The sequence below is a fragment of the Desmodus rotundus genome, chromosome 9 (assembly GCF_022682495.2).
Source record: "Desmodus rotundus isolate HL8 chromosome 9, HLdesRot8A.1, whole genome shotgun sequence".
Classification (NCBI taxonomy): Eukaryota; Metazoa; Chordata; class Mammalia; order Chiroptera; family Phyllostomidae; genus Desmodus; species Desmodus rotundus.
The window spans coordinates 25,958,053-25,978,983 of NC_071395.1; the positions used below are offsets into that span (position 1 = coordinate 25,958,053).

At 40.0% G+C, this 20,931-nt stretch overlaps 1 protein-coding gene across 1 annotated transcript in view; it reads right to left on the bottom strand.

The window, feature by feature from the left end:
- Nucleotides 1–17,246, bottom strand: part of RXFP1 (relaxin family peptide receptor 1) — a 114,294-nt gene extending 97,048 nt beyond the window's left edge. Inside the window, exon 1 of the mRNA XM_053911205.1 lies at nucleotides 17,127–17,246. Coding sequence (XP_053767180.1) covers nucleotides 17,127–17,246 — 120 coding nt within the window. The remainder of the gene's footprint in view (nucleotides 1–17,126) is intronic.
- Between the last annotated feature and the right edge of the window lie 3,685 nt (nucleotides 17,247–20,931).

The following is a 20,931-nucleotide window of genomic DNA, read 5'->3' on the forward strand; positions in this document are numbered from 1 at the left end:
GGTGCAGAATATGACAATTGATGGAACTTCCATGGAATGAGCCTTGGTTTTACAATGAAGTAGGAGGCAAAGAAAGGCCTTTGGTTAGATTGGAGTCTTTTATCCTCAGTGTTTATCACTGCACCTGGATATTACAGATTAAATTGCCTCCCTCTCCTCTTACCCAAATCCATATGTTGAAGTCCTAATCCCCAATACCGCAGAATGTAACTTTGTAGATGGGGTCTTCGTAGACATAATTAGCTAAGATGCGGACATACTGCAGTAGGTCTGTCCTCATCTTAACTAATTACATCAATCTGATTGGTGTCTTCGTAAAAAGGGAGAAATTTGTACACAAACACACACAGAAAGAAGACAATGTGAAGAAACCTAGGGAAAAGATGGTCATCTATAAGCCAAAGACAGGTGTCTAGAACAGACCCTTCCTTCATGGCCTTCTGAAGGAATCAACTCTACTGAGACCTGGATTTTGGACTTCCAGCATTTACAAGCATGACAAAATAAATTTCTGTTTTTTTTAAACTACTCAGTCTGGGGCACATTACCATGGTGACTCTAGCAAGCAAATATATTGGCCATGATAGCAGGAAGTCAATGGGTGGTAAATTGAGTAGGCGAGTGAATAAATAAATGCATAAGAGGAGAGATGATTCTCAGGTTGAAGAGAACAGGAGAGATTTCAATTAGTTTTTAGGTTATCCTGAAGATCAAAATTGTACTCCAAGTTCTGTTGATGATGTGGAGAAAATTGTAAATTCAAAATTCAGATGAAGACAACTAGAAAGGAGGAAATAAATTAATGGCTTGTAAATAATGAGATGGAGCAAGGTGAGAATAAATACTTTTTCCTATCCCACTGAATTCAAGGGGAATTGGAAAAAGTGAAAGTTTAACACAGTGAGGAGCTGGGGATGTGGTATAAAAAATACTCATTGTCTTTCCTGTACTAGATCACATCTTCATTAATATGTCATTGAAGTACTCCAGAGATCGCTTTTAGGCTACTAGCGTCCACAAAGCATGAGGGTGTCAAGCCAGGTGCCCAAAGATGTACATCCACACTAATGTTTCCTACTTTGATAATTGATAATTTTGGTATTCTGTTTGAATAAGCCCTTTGAATATTTTTTTATTATCTACCTTGATAAAATTGTGAGTGATTTCAGATGTCCTTCCCATCTCCTTAAGTACTTTGAACACAAGGTGATCTGCTGTAGAAACCAAGAGGGAAACACAAATGCTTTCTAGGTAATAAATGTCAAAATTTAGCCATTAAGTTGCAACGATGTGGTTTATAGGCAACATCTATAAAAGTGAATAACAGATGATGACAAGCACCGTGTTTGTTATTGAAATAGTAGAATATTAAGAAATGACATTAGGTTATAAATGTAATTTATGGTATTTACATTTTGGTCTCTATAGTGAAATATTTACAAGATAGAGTTGGAGGGACAGAAGAGTGGCTGCCATGGATAGGAAGTTGCCGAAAGGATCCTCTGGTCGTTGCACAGTCTCAGGGACGTCAACGGACCTGCAGCATGTTGTTAGCAGAGCTTTGGAGAGACCCCAGGCTAGATTCTTCACGACCTGGAGGTGTTGCCCTTTACTGGGCTTGGGTCCTTCCCATTGGAAAGGCTTCCTGTTTCTCATTTCTGTTTTTCACTGCAATGTTATAGAGCTACTTAAACAAAATTCTCTCTTGAAGTCACACAATTGACTTCCATCCAGAAGGATCATACAGAAAATGTGTGTTAGTGGCTACTTTCATGGTGGACTAATTAGTTGGGGAAGTAGGTAAACTATAAGAAAATTTTAGAGTTAATATCCCATTTTCTCATGTTGGTACAGGTAATTAAGTGATTTTCCTGCCTTGGGTGTTACTTATCCTATTTCCTCTTCTGTAGAGCTTGGAGAGCTACCAAACTGCATCTTTTAACATAGGGTATAGGGGAAAATATGCTACATTTTGGTGCTAGTCAAGATTCTTCATGTGTGTGTGTGTGTGTATAGAAAATATATATGTATTATTATGTTATATATAAATAGAGAAAATATATATGTATTTATATTTATAAACATATACATAAATATAAATATGTATTTATATTTATAAACATACATACATATATATACATATATATAAAGAAGTTTATTATAAGGTATTGGCTCAAGTGATTTGGGGAGCTGAGAAGTCACATGACTTGCCATCTGCAAGCTGGAGACCCAAGAAAGCTTGTGTAGTTCAAAGGCCTGAGAGCTTGGAGGCTGATGGTGTAGATTTCAAACTGCATTGGAGGCCCGAGAACCAGGCGTGCCAATGTTCCAGATCAATCAGTCAGACAGAGAGTAGATTCAATCTTCCTCTACCTTTTTGTTCTCTTTGGGCCCTCAGAAAAATGGTCAATGCTCACCCACATTGGGGAGAGCCATCTGCTTTACACAGTTCACCAATTCAAATGTCAATCTTTTCTGGAAACACCTTCACAGACACTCCAGAAATAATGTTTACCCAGCTCTCTGGGCATCTCTTGGCCCAGTCAAGTTGACACAGAAAATTAACCATCACAACTACCCAACCCATGATGTTGCCTTCTTTCTAGAACTGGATTTCAGTTCCATGTTGCTGTTCAACCAGTCACTAGGTCATGTTGTGTAGTTAACTTTTTATAGCTTTCCTAACCTAACCATGTCCTGCTTTGTAGCCTCTTGTCCTGGAGTAGATTTATGTTTATTTTTCACTACTATCTCCCCTTCTAGGTAGGGTTATGGCACTTATTTTAGCCTGTCCCATGAATCTCTTAGGTAAGGTCGTTTTGTCACTCCCTAAGGACTTACCAAACTGTTAGACACACAGCAGACATTGTGGACATTGCAGAAATATAGAGTGTGAAGAAATATAAAGTGTTTGCATAATTAATTTCCAGAACTCAGATTGTATTCAAAGTTTGACAATCACATCGAGGTCGCCCAGGAAGTTTGCAGATCAGTGGGTACCCTCCCAGCCTACCTACAAATGCCTGGGGTAGTCAGGTCATTTGAGAACCAAAGGGAACCTGGTGAGAAACAAATAAAATGCTTTTAAATATTAGTTTATTCTTCATGTTTATTATTTTAGCTAAGATTTGTTGAGCACTTACTACCATATTTTGCTGTGTATAATGTGCACCCGTGTATAAGGCACACCCACGTTTTTGGCCCAAACTTTCAGGAAAAAAATTTTTCATTTTAATTTTTTAATTCAATTATTTATTTATTTATATTTAGAAACAAACCTGATTATCATATTCCATGGTATTATTTTGCATATGGATATCACTATTGTTTTCTAGAGTTACACTTTTAATGCATAAGCACAAATAAAACAATTCTGTGTATATATATATACACAGAATTAGTACTACCCATGTATAATGCACATCCTTATTTTTCCCTCAAAAATTTGGGTAAAAAAGTATGCAGTATACACAGAAAAATATGGTACATGCTAAACACCAGGGCAAAGTCTTTATGTTTAACAGTCATTATGGGGAAGGTATTATTATCTATTTTTCAAATATGGAAATGAAGGCTTAGAGTATTAAGCAACTTGCTCAAAGTCATGGAGCTTACTTGGCCTTTGAATGAACAGAATTTGAACCTAGATCTGTCTAAATTTTCAGCACATCGTGACGACCAGGAAGATAGCCTTTGTTACTAAGTCATGTTTGAGAAATGCTGGCCCCAGCCGCTGCCCGAGAGCAAACACCTTAGCGGCCTTGCTCAGAGGGTTGTCAGTACTACCTCTGACAACTCAGCCCCTTCTCCAGCTTGTTCTTGAGCATTTACTGAACTCTGCCTCACATTCTCAGGCATGTATTTCCTAAAAACACTTCCAGGTTTTGGTTGGCTGTCCTTGTACTATGTTCCCTGCAAAGGTGTAATTCCAGTTGATTTGAAGGAGTGATTTTTGCCTGAACACCCCTGCTACATAAGAATAAAGGGATGTCTCAAGTTCCCTTATGCAATTACTGTGTAACGTACCCTGACTCCTGGCCTCACAAAGGGTATAAACTTACATGACCCTGGTTATTACTCCCAGGGCGATTTTAGGGTTTATGTGTGCATGTGTGTGTGTGTGCATACACACTGGGAGAACAAAGATAAAACAGGATAAATCATTGTTAACCTTAAGATCTCTTCATTTTCTTTAGTAATTGCACAACAGTCACATGTGAAATTAATTACAGAGGGTCACACTGAATACAGCACCAGTTAAAATGCTTTGGGTTTATGTTATTTGTTAAAAGACTGAGCATGGGGAGAAATTCAATTTTTGTAATTTCCAAAAGGAGTCCAATAACTATGTTAAATCACTCACTATATGTCAAGTATCTTTTTAGTCTCATGAAATGATTCTCTCTGAAAAATGCACATCGCGTTTTGTTTACAAAGATCTCTAGTGCATTTTGTTTTTTTGCCTTTTCTACTGCACTCAGCAAATTGGTTGTTACCCAGACCTCTCATATGTGCTGTATTATTTGACCATCTGTTGTTTTTCCCTCTAGGTTTTATTTATTTACTATTTTTAAAGTTGTCCATCAGTAAGTTGCCCATTTGATAATTTCAGAGATATCTTGTTTGCATGTGAAGTAATGTCAGTCTTTTTGATGCCAGATACCAGCTAAATTGTTTAGGATCAAGAGTTTCAGCTACACATATTTGCCTATTTTTATATAGTATTGTCGGGATTTGCTTTTCACAGTCTTAAAATATATCTCTGTAGTAAATAAGGAGGGAACCATGACATTACTCTAGAAACTCCAATTTGAGGCTAGTATTGTCACAAAACTAAGCAGTCCCTTTTCCCTACAAAATCCATTTCTAATAAATGAATTCAATAAAGTAGCAGGATACAGTTGCATTTATATACATCAAAAATAAACTATCAGAAAGGGAAACTAAGAAAACAATCCTATTTACAATTGCATAAAAAATAGTTTAGAAGGTATTTAACCAAGGATGTAAAAGCCCTGCACTCAGAAAATTATAAGACATTAGAGAATGAAATTGAAGAAGCTACAAATAATTGGAAGCATATACCATGTCCATAGATAGGGAGGATTAACATCATTAAAATGTCCATGCTACCCAAAGCAATCTATAGATTCAATGCAATTCCTATCAAGATACCAATGGTGTATTTCAAAGAACTAGAACAATATTGCAAAAATTTATATGGAACCACAAAATATCCACAGTAGCCACAGCAATGCTGAGAAAGAAGAACAAAGTTGAGGAATCATGCTACCTGATATTAAACTATACTAAATGGTAGTAACCAAAACAGCCTGGTACTGGCGTAAAAACAGACACATAGCTCAATGGACCAGAATAGAGAGCCCAGAAATAAACCCACATCTTTATGGTCAATTAATATTTGACAAAGGAGGCAAGAACATACAATGGGATAAAGATAGTCTATTCAATAAATGACATTGGAAAAATCAGACAGATAGGGACAAAACATGGAACTAGACCACCTTCTTATCCCCCACACAAGAATACATTTAAAATGGATTAAAGACTTAAATGCTAGATGCAAAATCATTAAAAATTCTAGAAGAAAACATAGACTGTAAAAACTCAGACATTTCTCATAGCTATATTTTTCTGCTATATCTGCTTGGGCAAGGGAAACAAAAGAAAAAATAAACAAATGGGACTACATCAAACTAACAAGTGCTTGTACAGCAAAAGAAACCACCATCAAAATGAAAAGGCAACCCACTGAATGGGAGAACATATTAACCAATAATACATCTGATAAGGGGTTAATATCCAAATTTTATAATGAACTTGTGAAACTCAACACCCCCCCCAAACACAATCCAATTAAAAAATGGGCAAAGGACCCAAATAGCAACTTCTCCAAAGAGGAGATACAGGTGGCCAATACACATGTGAAATGATGCTCAATGTCACAAATCATCTGTTAAATTCAAGTTCAAATCACAATGAGATATCACCTCACACCTGCCAGAATGGCTATCATTAATAAATCAACAAAGGGACTGTGAAAGGGACCCAGTCTACGGTGTCAGGATATAGGTGGGGTGACACAAGCAGTTGTATGTCCTCTTGGGTGTGCTTTACCTTTCGAACAAGCAGTTCTGGGTAAGACTCAAGGCGACACGGTGGGAAGGTGTTGACACTGGGTTCAGCTCTGTTATTTTAGGGGCGTTTTGCATTTTTCTCATTTCAGTGTAACCACTGGTACCTAAGACCTTTAAACAAATCCTGGCTCCTTCAGGTGTACATCGATCCTTCTCCTAAGCCGTTTGATGTAATCATTTCTCTTCAGGACTAACTGCTTTGAGTAGTCTTATCTGTATAAATAGACATGGTCACTAACCCTTATCCTTGTTGTCTAATGTTTTTTGACTCTTGGAACAAGCCCAAATTCCTGGACAAGTCCAACATAATACTTAATACATTTTATTCTAATGTCTCCACTTTGCTAATTTTCTGGCAGGATACATTTAAATTTCAGCTAGAATTAATGTCAGACACAAGCAATATGCATATCCAACTGAAGTTTGCAGATAAATTTCCATCATTTTTCTCTTTGAAAATTCCTGCCTTCTCTCTACTCCTTCCCCTGAAGTTAGGAAGTAACTGTGTTCTGTGTAAAATATTAGTTTACGTTGCTATTGTATGACTTTAAACCAAATCTAGTTTCAGCCTTTTACTCTCTGTGTAAGATTACAAAAGTTGTATTACATTTTTTTAAAGTTTTCCAAGTTCTATTCAGATAAGACACATTTTCCTTTGTCATGGGCTAATGAAGCCAAGTTTCCCATTTGGTTTGTGAATTTTATTTAAGATTGTATTAAGAGGAACATACAAACAAATCTCTTAATTTTGTTACTGACCCAGAAAATAAAATGATCTTGTTAATTTATAAAAAAAAAACCCTTTGGGGACTGTTTCTACAAAATAAGAAGCTTTGCTGCTTCAAAGAAATAATAAACTGTCTCCCAGTAAGCTGCAAACGTGCATAAACAAATCTCGTGAGGAATCCTCTTGGCAGGGTTCAGTCATATTTTTTCTCTAGACAATTTTCTTTTATTTCCACATGACAAACTTGCATTCCAGTGAAGCTGAACAAATGCTTGAGGTGGAATGAATTGAGGGAACCCCTGGGCGCACAGCTCTTCTCTGCCTTCCCTTGAGACCTCACAGCTGCACGAAAATATCCCTCAATGGCTTACTTGTTATGTGAGGACACCCCATGGACGTCCAAGCCCAATTATAGGAACCACACGTCTTAGAACTGATTCACTGCAGACAAGGGCAACTGAATCTCTTACAAACAAATGCTGGTTAGAATGGCCTTCCAACTTCGTTTCTGAGGAAGCATACTTCACTTCCCTCTCCTTCCTGCAATCTGCTCCCCAGACACTGCCTTGGTGACCGTGTGCCAAAAAGCCACTTCACCAGTGGGCAGATATTTTTTCTGCCGAAGTCTTCAGATGTTTTCAGATAAAATGATTTGTTGCCATTAAATTTATGAGTCTGACTTGTCCAAGGAACATATCTTAGATACAGAGAACCAGGTTTCTTACCAGAAGCATTTACGTAGTTAAATGCATTTAGATATGGTTTCTGAAGAAGGGTTTTACAATGAGGCAGCACTAGCCAGCTCCGGCTCCAACTGGGCCCCAGCCTCGTGCACTGTCCTCCAGCTGCCCCCTCCTCACTGGGTAAAGAGTCTCAGTTCTCCTCCCTCCCCCACTTCTGTACCCTCTCCAGGTTCCCCAGGAACAAGGAATTCCCTGTGCAAATGCATGGGTGTGTTTTAAAGTCCCAAGTCTGCTTTTGACAAATGCTCAGACATCTTCCCCAAATGGGTCACTATGGCCCAACTGAATTCTGATTGTTCACCCTTGCGGCTACAGGGCCAAGAGGCACTGCTGGCGCCGTGTGATCAGGGCCTGGAGAGATGAACTGACCCTCCCAGATGTGGTACCAAGTGGATTTGGGTGGTGGTGGGTGGGAGCTGTGGAGGCAAATGGACCTTGGACTGCATTCTTCCTGGTCTGTAAATGATAGGGGAGGGTCTTGGGTGGGGAAGGAAGAAGTCATGAAAAACTGAAAATTATATGTTTTTTCCCTAAGACAGTTTATATACAATATATAAAGGATATGAATAGGACTGAGTTTAAATAAAAAAGTACAGTGAGAAGACGGCAAGTCAACTGTCAAAGACAAGGGGTCTTTAAATTATACATACTAAGTCTGCTCTGATACCTGCTCCTTTCACCTGTGTCCCTTTCTCCAAGGCCTTGGAGACTCTACCCAGAGAACGTTCTGTCTACCCTAGGTGGGGTCAGGGAGAGCAGGAGGCATGCTGAAGGGCTATTTCTAGATGAAGGTCACCATCCAGTGGAGCAGAAGTGAGACTGGCCATTAACAGTGTTGGGAAGCAGTGTGGAATTAGCCAAAGACAGCAAGGGTTCCTTGTCCATCAACTGGGAGGGAACAAAAAGGGCTTTACCAGGGCTCATTTTCATCTTCCTGCTAGGAATCAAGGTTGGCGGCCTTTGTAGTACCAGGTAACTGAGTTTACCCTCTTGCTTGTACCACAAAAACCGGACAAAATACATAAAACAATGGTTTATCAAGACAGGAGACATCAAATGACCAAGGACAGGAGTCCCTGAGAGAGAAGAAACGAATGAGGTGAGCCCTACAATTGCCCCGCATACTGCCCGAGAGTTTGAGGGCCATGGCAGAGGGAGGAAGAACCTGGGTGGAAGTTGATGGTGCCTGAGTTGAGGAGATGGAGCTGAGAAATTGGGTAGGCTAAGGTGGCAAAAGTTCATATGGCATGATGCTAAGTGAGATAGGTCAGACAGAGAAAGACAAATACTGTGTACAATGTCACCTATATGTGAAATGAAGTGTTTTTAAAAAGCCAAACTCATAAAAGCAGAAAGTAGACTGGTGGTTGCCAGGGGGTGAAGAATGGGGGAACTGGGGAGATGTGCTTCAGGGCACACACTTGCACCCAGTAGATAAGTCCATAGATAAGTTCCTGTGCTCTAATGCACAGCATCATGAGCATACTTAACAATACTGATTATAACTTCAAAATTGTAAGAGATTAGATCTGAATTGTTCCTACCACTAAAGAAAGTGATAATGATGTGACGTGATAGAGGCGTTAGCTAAATGCTACGATGGTAACCATATTGCAGTTATATAAATGTATTAAATTAACATGTTGTACACCTTAAACTCACACAATGTTATGTGACTATTACATCACAACAAAAAATGTTTTTAGGGCAGAACACTCAAGAGGAGGGAGCTTCAGAGACCTTCGGTGATCTGCTAAGGACCCCCTGGAGTTCCCGCTGAGTGTGGGTCTCTGTGGTATGTGAGGGAATTACTGAGGCCAAGGAGGAAAGGAACACTGAAGATGTTCAGAAGGAACAATCCCCAGATAGTCCAAGTCCCACTTTACAAAGACAGACCTACCCAGACTGAATACAAAAATCAGCGTGGTTGGAATGTAAAATGGCCCTTGACAGGACAATTAAACACTTTAATATTAAATCAAAGCTTATTTGTCTTAATTTTTTTAAAAAGTTACTTTAAATATGTAATGAAAACTGGCTCCTGACCACTGGAAATGTTTCTATAGTTTATAAAACTTGTATCAAAATTATCTGTTTCAATTATTTCTGTATCCTCACAAAATTAATCACATGTGAGCATTAAGTGTTTTTTTTCCTAAATTTCTTCAACTGTCATCCAAAATTGTAGGTGAATAAAATATATGCTACAAAAAAATTCTTCACATGATATGATGCCATGAAACTTAAGCGTTTCCATGGCATGCAGGTCATTTCCACTGGTGAAAGGCCTGGTGACTTTTCGGTAGGGGCTGAATGAAAAATGATTCGTGAAATTTTTCTGGATTCTATGCTTAGTTTGCTAGATGCATGTTAGTTCATGAAATGAATTTAATATGCAGATAAGCCAGGGCATGAAACATTAGTTGAACGTTTGCCATAAGCCAGGTACTTTTCTAAAATTTTCACAATTCAATGATGCAGGTACTATTATTCTCATGCACATTTTTACCCTTGAGGACACTGAAGCCCAGAGAGGGTAGGAATTAATCGAAGGTGCTCAGTAAGTGGCCCAGCACACAGTCTCAGGCTTTCTCATTAGAAAGGCCATTATTCAGACTACCCGGTTTTATCACGTGGTGGGGTATTTTTGTTTTATTCTTTCATGGAAATGAGAAACGTATACACTTCTTATATTTGAATTGAAATTATTTGTCAACCAGTATGACAAGTGAATTCTGAATTAATCTCTTAGATTAGGGTTCCTCTTGCCCTCTTCGCTGCGTGCGAAGTTTGAAAATGCACTAGACTCGTGTGCTTCAGCAAAGGAGCCAGGAGAATGTGACCATTTCTTTTTAGTTAGAGCTACATAAATTATTCCAGAATTGTTTTTTCATCTTCTGACATATTTTTAAATGTCTGTGGATTCCACCAAAGTAATATACCTTTCTTTCTGTAACAATGCACACATTTGTTTCAATATACTCACGAACTTTTACTGATAATAAAAGTATGAATAGGGCAGTTTAAGTCAGCGTGGGCTGCCATCATAAAATACTGTATCCTGTGTGGCTTAAACAGCAGAAATTTTTCTCAGAGTCAGGAGGCTAGAGGCTCAAGGTCAATTTGCCATCACAATCAGTTTCTGGTAAGGACTCTTCCCGGCTTGCAGATGGCTGCCTTTTCTCCATGTCCTCACGTGGCAGGGCTTGGGGGTGGAGAGATAGAGAATGCAAGCTCTCTGATGTCTCTTCTTATCAGGGCACTAATCCCCTCATGAAGACCCCATTCTTGTGACCTCATCTAAACCTGATAGTCTCTCATGGGTCTCATCTCTAAATTGCATCACACTGGGGATTAAGGCTGCAACATATAAATCATGGGCGAATCCAATTCAGTCCACAGCAAGTGACTGACTGCATTACTTCCTTAGGGTTGCCTTTTTGTGGAAAATAACTTCAATTCAAAGACTTTTGCCATCTTAAGAGGAATATGAACATCAAATAAATTTCATTATTTCTTAAATTTTTGAAAAGATGGTTTTGCTCCTCCATTGTTATTTCAGTGAAAAAAATTTCCCTGTAGTCTAGTGCCAGTAACCACAGTGGGCTGGAGGCACAAACATTTAGAGGAGGCCTGTCTTAGTATTAAATTTGTTTTTATGTAAAGTTTTATCATTTGAATCCTTTTTGATTTTATCATGTATAGCACATCACACAACAAGATATGCATCTCCAAGAACAATGGGTCTCAGCAGTTCCTTTTGACAAAGCCACCTGGATAAATGTCATGTGGCAATGTGACTTTACAAAAAGGAATAAATATATCAAAAACGATGCGGGGCCTGAAAGTAAAGTCACATTGGGAAGGACCGTCTGGGAGTGGAGGACAGAGTCATCAGAGGGTGGGAGTGTGCACAGTAAATGGTAAAGTTAGCGATGACAACTGGTGTGTTAAATATGTCCTTAAAACTCATCCTTAGTTATTGGCTGGCCTCATCTCAAAAACCTTCTGCAGGTTTTCCTTGTAATGACTTGGAAACTGTTCTGGAACCTACCTCCAAACGACTAAAAAATCTTTACTGTGGTAGGATGGAAAATTTAAGGCATAAATTTCAGGTTGATTTTAAGATCTATTGCAAGAGTAACAGAATGTGGAATATGGCTTTCCTGTCATCTCATAATTGTGGATGAAACCCAGAGCTGAAGACACAAGGCACTGAGTATTCCTAAGCCATTAGTAGCTGCCAGGGCTCGTAACGTGGCATTTGTGCCCACCTCCACCACCAGTCACCATTTCTCTCCCACCCCAAACACCCTGTTTCCTCTTGTTGTCCAAAAACTTGAGGGAAGAATATTCACAATTTATGGCTGGAGGTTCTTCCCTCACTTTCCTTTGGAGGAGACGACAGTGGTACTTTTACATCCATGGAGCCAAGTCAACTTACATAACATCCTCATGGAGATTGGGGCTGTCTCAGAAAAGGGCAGAATGACACCCCTGTCTCTGGTTATTTGCTTAATGCAGAATCTGGAGACTTATTCTGCCACTAAAAGCACACTTTGGAAGGGTATCAGAATATGTCACTCCAAAACATGCCACTTTGGCAAAAGGATTACTTTGATCTAAAGCAAATCAACAGATTTTAGAATAAACAGATGTTGGGAGAACTTTCTGCCCTCTCCTTCTCTGCCTAGGAACGGGGCATAAATTTCCCTTTGGTTCCCACCCCCAACCAGGGTGAGAAGAACAATTCTCGTCACTGCAGAGGGAGAGTGGACACCAAGATGAGTTCCCATAAATAGAGCTTACTAAAGAGCCCTTATTTTCCATTGGTTCCTCCATATATCTGTCAATCATTTTCTCACAAATTTATCATCTCTTGAAGTTTAAAACCATTTCCTCCATGAGCCTAACTACTTCTTCAAGTTTCACTACTCTTCTGTGAACTCCTGTTATGTAAATACTAATAAAAATTGGATGTCTTTTCTCCTGTTAAATCTGTCTTTTGTTAGCCCCCAGGTAGTTAATCTAAGCGGGTCGAAGAAAAGTTTTTCCTCCCTGAGGATTTTCTTTTTAGTTGTCCCTCATTATGGGAAAGAAAGGGAAGTACTTGACTGCGTCTCCTGATGTTTGAAGAGGAGATTAATGTCCAGAGGAGATTATCTGGACAGTAATACCATTATTTTCTCGGTGCCCACCGCAGGCAAACCGGCCACTTGCTATACCAAAGCCACACAGCTGTGCTCCAGAGCCTCAGGGGATTTCTCTAGATGGAGGGGGGGGTGTCAAACTCATTTTCACTGGGGGCCACATCAGCCTCTCAGTTGCCTTCAAAGGGCTGGATGTAATTTTAGGACTGTATAAATGTGGGTTAACTAGGGGTGAAGAGCTCGGGACACTGCCTCTGGGTAGAAACAAGGTGCTGGGCTAGATAAAACAAGGTGAAGGGCCGGATTTGGCCCACGGGCCTTGTGTTTGCCACCTGTGCTCTATATCAACGGCTCTTACAAGGGGGTATTTTTGTCTCCCAGAGGATTTTTGGCAACATCTGAAGATATTTGTGATTATCATACTGTACATGTGTGTAAGGTACTACTGCCAAATAGTTGCTAGAGGCCAGGGATGCTGCCAACCATTCTAAATTGCACAGGACAACTCCCCCCAACAAAGGAGCATCTGGTCCCAAACGTCAGTGGTGCTAGGTTGAGAAACTGCTCTGGACTCTCTCTTGCTCTCCTATCTGAATCTACTTCGTCTCTTTTGGCATTGCTATTTTCTGTCCCATGTCCTTTTCTTGCTTTCTCTTTCTGTCTCCCTCCTTCAGATTGCTACTTCAGGGACTGTCGATATTGGCTTGATTATAGCTTCGAAAGATTTGGGTGCTTCTGGCCGTGTGTAATAGAGTTGGTAGCTCCAGTGCACTGGAATAAGTAGGCAATTTATCACACATAGCCGTGATTCTATAGGTAAGGCAGGAATGATATGATCAGAGGTGAGGTAAGATGTGTTTACCCTGTGACAAACTCTGCTTTTCCCTTGTGCATTGCCAACTTGGCCCTTAGGCTGGCTTCTTTCATGGTTGCAAGATACAATCAGCAGCAAAAGGGGCATTCCCTTCATGACTCATATCAAGTAGGGAAAAAGAGAAAACTCTCCTTTTCCCAAATGATGGGATATGTCCTTTCCTTCATTCTGATTAGGCTTGATACACACCCAAACCTGGATCAAGAATATTTGAAGTGGAATGCCATGCCCAGATTGGCTTACTGTTCAGAATCTATCGCTAGAACTCAGCATAGGGCAGGCAACTAAAATAAGGGTGAGGAAAGGGGAAAGACAAGAATGGATGTTGGACAGGTCACCAACTAAACCCACCATACCCCTGCTTACTATCTCGAAGACATTTCTCTGTTCCATTCCTTGCAGCCAATGGGCCAGTCTCATCCTTCCCTCCCTGTTTTTATTCCTAGCTTCTGGAATCATAACTGAGACATCTCATCTCATTTTTTAATAAGCCCAGATGAAATCACTGGGAATGAAATTAATATGAAATTCTCAGAGGATGAGAAACTTGAAATAGGCCTTGAAGCATGTCAAAGATTTAGATGGGCAGTTTTCTTTTCCATGCAACAGTTTATGAAACAAAATGATTAGAAAGAGGAGAACTGTTTTGGTTTTTTTTTGAAAGAATTATAGCACAGTACATAAAATACTTTTAGGAAAAAAGATTTTTATTTTCTTTTATAAGTCAGGGCAACAGATTTATTGTAAAAAATAACCTAATTTTTTAATAGTTGTACCAAATCCAGTCAATTCTGCGAAGAACATTTTATGGTGCTATAGCCTGTTTTACAATCAATCATGTGACCCAAACACAACCCCCATGTGGCCTGTCTTGAAGAGAACTTGAACTTCCAAGAGTGGAAATCTGACAAGGTGCCAAGAAAGTAGAGAAAAAGCTGTATTTTAAAAGCACAGTCTTTTTTTCAGTTGCCGATTTTAATTTTACTAATGTAATTAGGTTAGCTTCCATTTGACTTCTGCTTCTAGAGGCTAATCTTTTAAAAATATATAAATGACACTCAATGATATATCCCTGAGGCATTATGACTTACACCAAGTTGCTCTAATCTATGAACTTTTGAAAGGTGACAGACAAACACTGCCGGGCGAAGTCTTCAATTTTATCACTTTGGCTAGACAGACCGCAGTTCAGCTCCTGAGTATAGGTAATGGATGCATCTCACTCCCGGAAGTGTGAATTCTGCAAAGAATTTCCTGTTATTATTACGTTAAGCATAACTTTGGTCTTTCATGTGTTCATATGCATTTTTATATATTACATGAAGTAGAAATCCACTGACAATGCAAAACCTACAGCGCATATCAATACTTTTTGTCCTTTTTTAAAATCCCTATTCTTCATTTTATTTTGCCATTGGTTATTACTTACATCAGAAGGTGGGCAAAGACAAAAGGTTAAACCAAAATGACCCTACTTGTCTCTTTCATACTGCTCTGCTAAATTATACATTTCTCTAAGCTGAAATATTTGTGAAAAATGAAATTTTGGGATTTACTTTAGATTAGATCTTAATTTTTTTCATTGCAACAAAATATGAGTTTCAGAATTTGAAAAGTAGACATTGGACTGCCATGATTATATAACTGTACATTTATAGTTACAGTCAACTAAAATTATTTGAAGAATATTTTCATAAGAAAGGAAAAATGTAAACATCTACCTTAATTTTATTTTTGTAAAAATACTCAAATAATTACTAAATTATTTTTATATAGTTCTTAATAAACACCAGTTAGGAACATGATATATTATATACACACACATATGAGTGTGTTTATATGTACACACAGACATATAATTTAGTTTTTAGGAAGCCAAGTGTTATGAATCGTGGGTTTTCTTAAAATACCATAAAACTTAACTTTAAGAGGAAAAATTACTGAACAAACTAGAAATCATTGTACTTTTGGCACAAGGGTTCCTGCTTCTGAAAAGACAAAATCAAGGGAAGTTATTTAAACAAAATAGCAAAACCTCACATAGTTTCTGGGGCGCTAGCTGCAATGAAGCCATATTTTATGGATAAAGTCAGGTCCCTTTTCCTGCTACCAAAAGAAATTCAAGAACTGAGACACTTTTTACAAGGTCCCATGAAAGAGATTAAAAAAATCTGCATGTGTCAGGTGTACATTTTTATTATATTCAATCATAGGTGTTTGTTTCTCTCTAACTGTTTTACCGGGTCAGCCAAGCATATTGGATACACTAAAAACAAAAGCAAAGAAATAGCAACAAAAGCCCATGCAATAAAAGAGACAAGAAGATAGATTCCCTGCTGGAGGAGGCATTGGCTTAATCTGTTTGTACTGCGGTGGCAAAACCCCACACAGCGAGGGCCTCAAACAACACACGTTTATTTGTTGTAGTCCCGGAGGGTGGAAGCTCCCAGATCAAGCCTTGCTGAGTGGTGAGCACTCCCTTCCTGGTTCGTAGCTGGCCGTCTTCTCCCAGTGCCCTTACAGGTGGAAGGAGCAAGGAGCCCTCTGCGGTCTCTTCCAGGAGGGCACTGATCCCCTTCATGAGGATCCACCCTCAGGACCTAACCGCCTCCCAGAGGCCTCACCTCCAGGTACATCACATAGAGCTTCAGACCTGATGGGACAGAGACACTCAGTCCACAGCGGCATGTTTTCCGACCTGGCACAGGGAAGGGCCAGGCGGAGATAAAAATATCCTCCCAGGCTCTCTCTGTCTTTGTATCGGGACTTAACCCCCCAAACCGCATCCGGACAACAGAGCCAAGTGTCTACAGCGATGTCGGCGAAGCTTGTGTGGGAAACGTAAGACGCTGGTGCACGGGCCCTTCACCCAGTTACTGGAATATGTCTTATGTGGGGTGGGGTCTGGGGATCCATATTTAAAAACATCCCCCTAGGTGATCTAGTGCTCAGTCCTATCAGGCCCCTGGTCTGGAGCTGGGGAGATAATGCAATGAAGGCCCAGCCAGGAGTGACTGGTGCGGAGCCTTAGACAAGGAGGCAGAGAGGAAACGTGGACCGAGCGGGCAGGTGTGCTGGGAGGCAGCCAGCCAGGCAGCTCTGACCAGTCCCCCCAGCAGCCGACCCCCATGCTTGACTGAGTCATGAAGGCCTGTGATCTCTTACTGGGTAGTAGGAGTTACGTAGAAAACATAAAATTGCTAGATCTTTAAAAAGGGATGAGAGCACATTGATTTATTTAAAATGTACTTCACTATTATGACGTACAACATCAGTTCTGGATTATTTTTTTGTAGATAATACAGTATTGTTTCCCTAAGTGTCAACACTTTAAAAGGAATGCATGTTCACCCTTATAATAAAGGTTTACATTGAAAATGGGCATGTCCCTTGGCCTATCCTGCTCTGTTCTTCATTTCAGGTGTCCAAAGGCAGCCGTTTTTAATTCCTTTAGCGGTTTCTTGCAGTGCTTACGTCCACATTTCTCAATGACGTGTGCCTACGGTTGCTTTCGTTGACCAGTTTTACGCTTCTCTTCGGCTTCCAGTTCTGGTAGATGAGATTCGGCCATGCGAGCACAGCCCTGCTGCCCATCCCGACGTAGCCAGCAAATGTGCATCAGCACATTTTTACTCCCACTGCTCAGGGCTCAGCTCCTCAGCTGGGGTGCCATCGGGACCCCAGGCGCTCAGGGGGCTGGTCAGGACCGACTGCAGCACCTGCCTCTCAGGAATCCATCAACAACCCCCTTTCCCACACCCACAGGGGCCGATAAGAGACAAGCAGCTTATTCTCATAAGCACTTAAGACAGAAAATGTTTAAATAAACACCATCTACTGTCTAATGGAACTATTAAATACTGTTTTAAAAGATACTTTCCTCAAGCATTTCATTTTTGAATACCTGCCCCCCCCCCATTCTGAAGGGGTCTACCTTCTATGCCTCAGAAAGGATTTACTGTTCTTGCCATCAGCCTCCAATTGCTCCAAGATGCCCACTACCCTTCCGCTTGGGGCCACCTGCAGTGACTCCTAGGAGAACATCTGACACAGCACAGAAGAGGAAAACAGAAACCCAAGTTTCATTCATCGTTGGACATCTTATCATAACCGTACACAACTTTCCTGGGTGACTACGAAAACAGAACCCTTTATTTAAAGCTGTGGGTTCAGCGGGTTTGATTAAAAACTAGTCTCATTGCTTTATAGAAATGCCTCTACATGCTTTCCACACAGGTTATGTACATGCAGATTAACAGTTAACTAAGGTGCTCAAATAAACAATTCAGTGCATTTGGCATTAAGAAATGGGAATGTTTTATTTTAGGATCTCTAGAGTGATAAGCTTGATTTTTTTTTCTCTTCTTGCACTAGAGATGCCTCCTCCTGTTCTCTTCCAGAACATTTTCTTCTTTAGTAATATAAGGCTATGTGTCATATTCTGGGTATGAGGCCTCAGGCTTTCCTTAGGAATATAGCCAACAGCACTTGGGCTCTACAGAGTGGCCACCTAAACCAAGAGGAATAGCAAAAAGACACAGAGACAACACAAAGCATGTACGAACTTTTAACGTGAGCTTAACTGGTAAATAACATGGAGCTCACCCACAAAGAGATCAAGCACAAAATCACGAAGACAGAGTGGGTCCTGGTGGTTTGAGGGGTGTCCAGCTGATCCCTGTTACTTCAGGGTAGCATCACTGTGGGTCAGTTCTCCACCAGTTCACCTCACTTCTTATTGTGGAAGTATAGAAAATACGGTTGGAGCCGAGGGAAACAAAGCAGTTCTGGGAGCCAAGCTGGATAGTTTAATCATCATGAGTCTTTTGGTAAATCAGTCTAATGTCTTCGGTTTGGAGAAAAGGGAGGGAGGGAGTGGGTGTGGGTTTGTGTGTCCTCCTTGTGGTTTACGACAGTTTGTGTTGGGAGGCAAGCGTGCCTGGAAAGGGTGCTGGTGGATATTTTCTTTTACCTGCTTGCCGGGTGCTGGCAGTCACGTAACTGAGGCAGATTAGGGGTGTGCATGCTGCAAAGTCAAGATTCCCTTGTGAGTCTCCGCAGGCTCCTGAGAGCTAGTGAGCTTCCACCAGAAGGAAGGTGTCTACCTGTGCATGTGTGTGCATGAGGTGTAACGCTAGTCCAGTGCTGTTGCACAGAACTTTCTTCGATGATGCAAATTTGCTGTATCTGCACTGTCCAGTGCACTAGCTACTGACCATACTGTGGCTACTGAACACTTGAAAAGTGGGGAGTATGAGCAAAAATCAATACTTTAATTTTTTAATAGCCACATATGAACAGTGGCTACTGTATTGGATATGGTGCCTCTTATCAATTTAAGCACAAATTCTGGGTATCTGACCTTCCCATGGTTCCTACTTGAGAAATAGCCCCTTGCGGTTAAGGGATGTACTTGGGATGCAAATGTGTCTTTACCTGGGATGGGGGAGCACATGCCCTTGGTGGAGTTATGTTTACTATTCTTTAGTGCCAGTTGTGAAAAAAAGTAGGAATAATTAAGGTGTCCCACCAGCCACATGATGATTAGGTAGAGAAGAGGTGACAAGCACCATCCTGGGATGTACTGGTCACTTTTTTTGAGGGTAACTAGTTGGTGACATACTCAAACCTAGAATAGAAATTTCAGAGGGGAGGGAAAACTATGTGTGCGGATTCCAGGACCCCCAAATAAACTTCAGTTTGTCGAACTCTGAATTTCTCAAACTTCACTGGCTCCCGAACTCGTCCCTGTGTGCACACGTGGGACAGCTACCAGCAGTCACGAAGAAGATGGCGCTCCGTGGGAAGACTGCTCCGCAAAACGCCTGGCGCCTGCTGTAGATCATGCTCCCAGTCACGCATTAGTGAATTTTCCTGCTTCTTTCCTTTGTGCCTTCTTCCTTTCTATGTAGTTGGGACTATGTCAAGAGCATCCTGGGGCCTTGGTGAGCAGGTTGTTGCCATAGGAGTTAGGGTATTGCTCATACCACTCACTTGTGACTTCAGCATCTGTTGGAGCCCCGTCTAATGTGTATGCCCTCTCTACTTGGGGATGAGTGGCTGCTGGGAGTACCCAGTGTCGTGGCTCAGGGAGTCACACAGCATCTGGTTTCACGATGGACATCTCAGGTAACTTGGTGTCTTAATACCAGCTGGTTTTTGAAGGTCAAGTGTCTAATGCTAATTCATTTCACTTAAAAACTAAATGGGAAAAGGGCAAGTGATGCTTTTTAAACACACATCACCAAGGATGCCTGCAAAGTCAATTTCTCCATTTTGTAACCACTTATTATTTCACAGCATATTTAGCTAAATGGAGCATAGCTTTTCATATTCAGCTTTTCTATTAACATGCACTGTACCTTCCTATTAGTCTGTGCACTTAGTTTATCTTCATACATGCAGAGTGGTTTCTTTTCCACACTTGCTCAGCTAGGCAAGATGAGGGACTATAATTATAGAGAAATGTATCCTTGTTAGAGTCTACACGTGCTTACCATATTTTTTCATTGTTGTTGTTCAGAGAATAATAACGACTACAAAATAAGTCAAATTTACTTCTGCCAATTTTTAAATTAAATTTCACAGACCATGCTGGGCTAAAGAAATGTGAAAATGAATTCAGTCTCTTGTTAACAGAATGCAGCTTATCCCTAAAATAAAAATAAATTTATTAAATTGGAGAAATTTTAGTATAAGGAAAATATATTTTTTGTTTAGTTAAAGTTGAGATTATAGCAGAATGCTTACATATTTTTATATCCCATTTTACTTATTGCCAGGACTCCCAGAACAGATTAAACATTTGTTTTTCCTTTTTTATTCCTTTCTGGTTCCAACTCCACCTCTGTGCAGATTCAGATGTCTTTTATTCTTTTAAGTTGTCTTTTTTACTTTGTTTCTTACATATTCTTAAGATGTCAATATCATAGATAAGAATTCATGCTTGTCATAACAACTATAAAATATTTTTGGATTGCCTTATTACCAGAGATCCTATTTTTGATTTACTACCAACCTTGAACCTAGACGCATTGTGATTTAGAATTTTTCTGAAAAGTTAATCTAAATATGTTTTATCTTGTGTTATTTTATGGGATTTTAGGCATGTAAATTGACCAAGTAACATAAAATATTAATATTCTTTATGAAAATGTAAAATAATGTGTGTTATCTATAGCATATAAAAAACGAGTAATTTCAACGCTAGTCTAGCAAGTGACTTGCAAATTGTGTTTACCCTACTGCCACATGGTGGCGCCACTACAGTTGATAGATA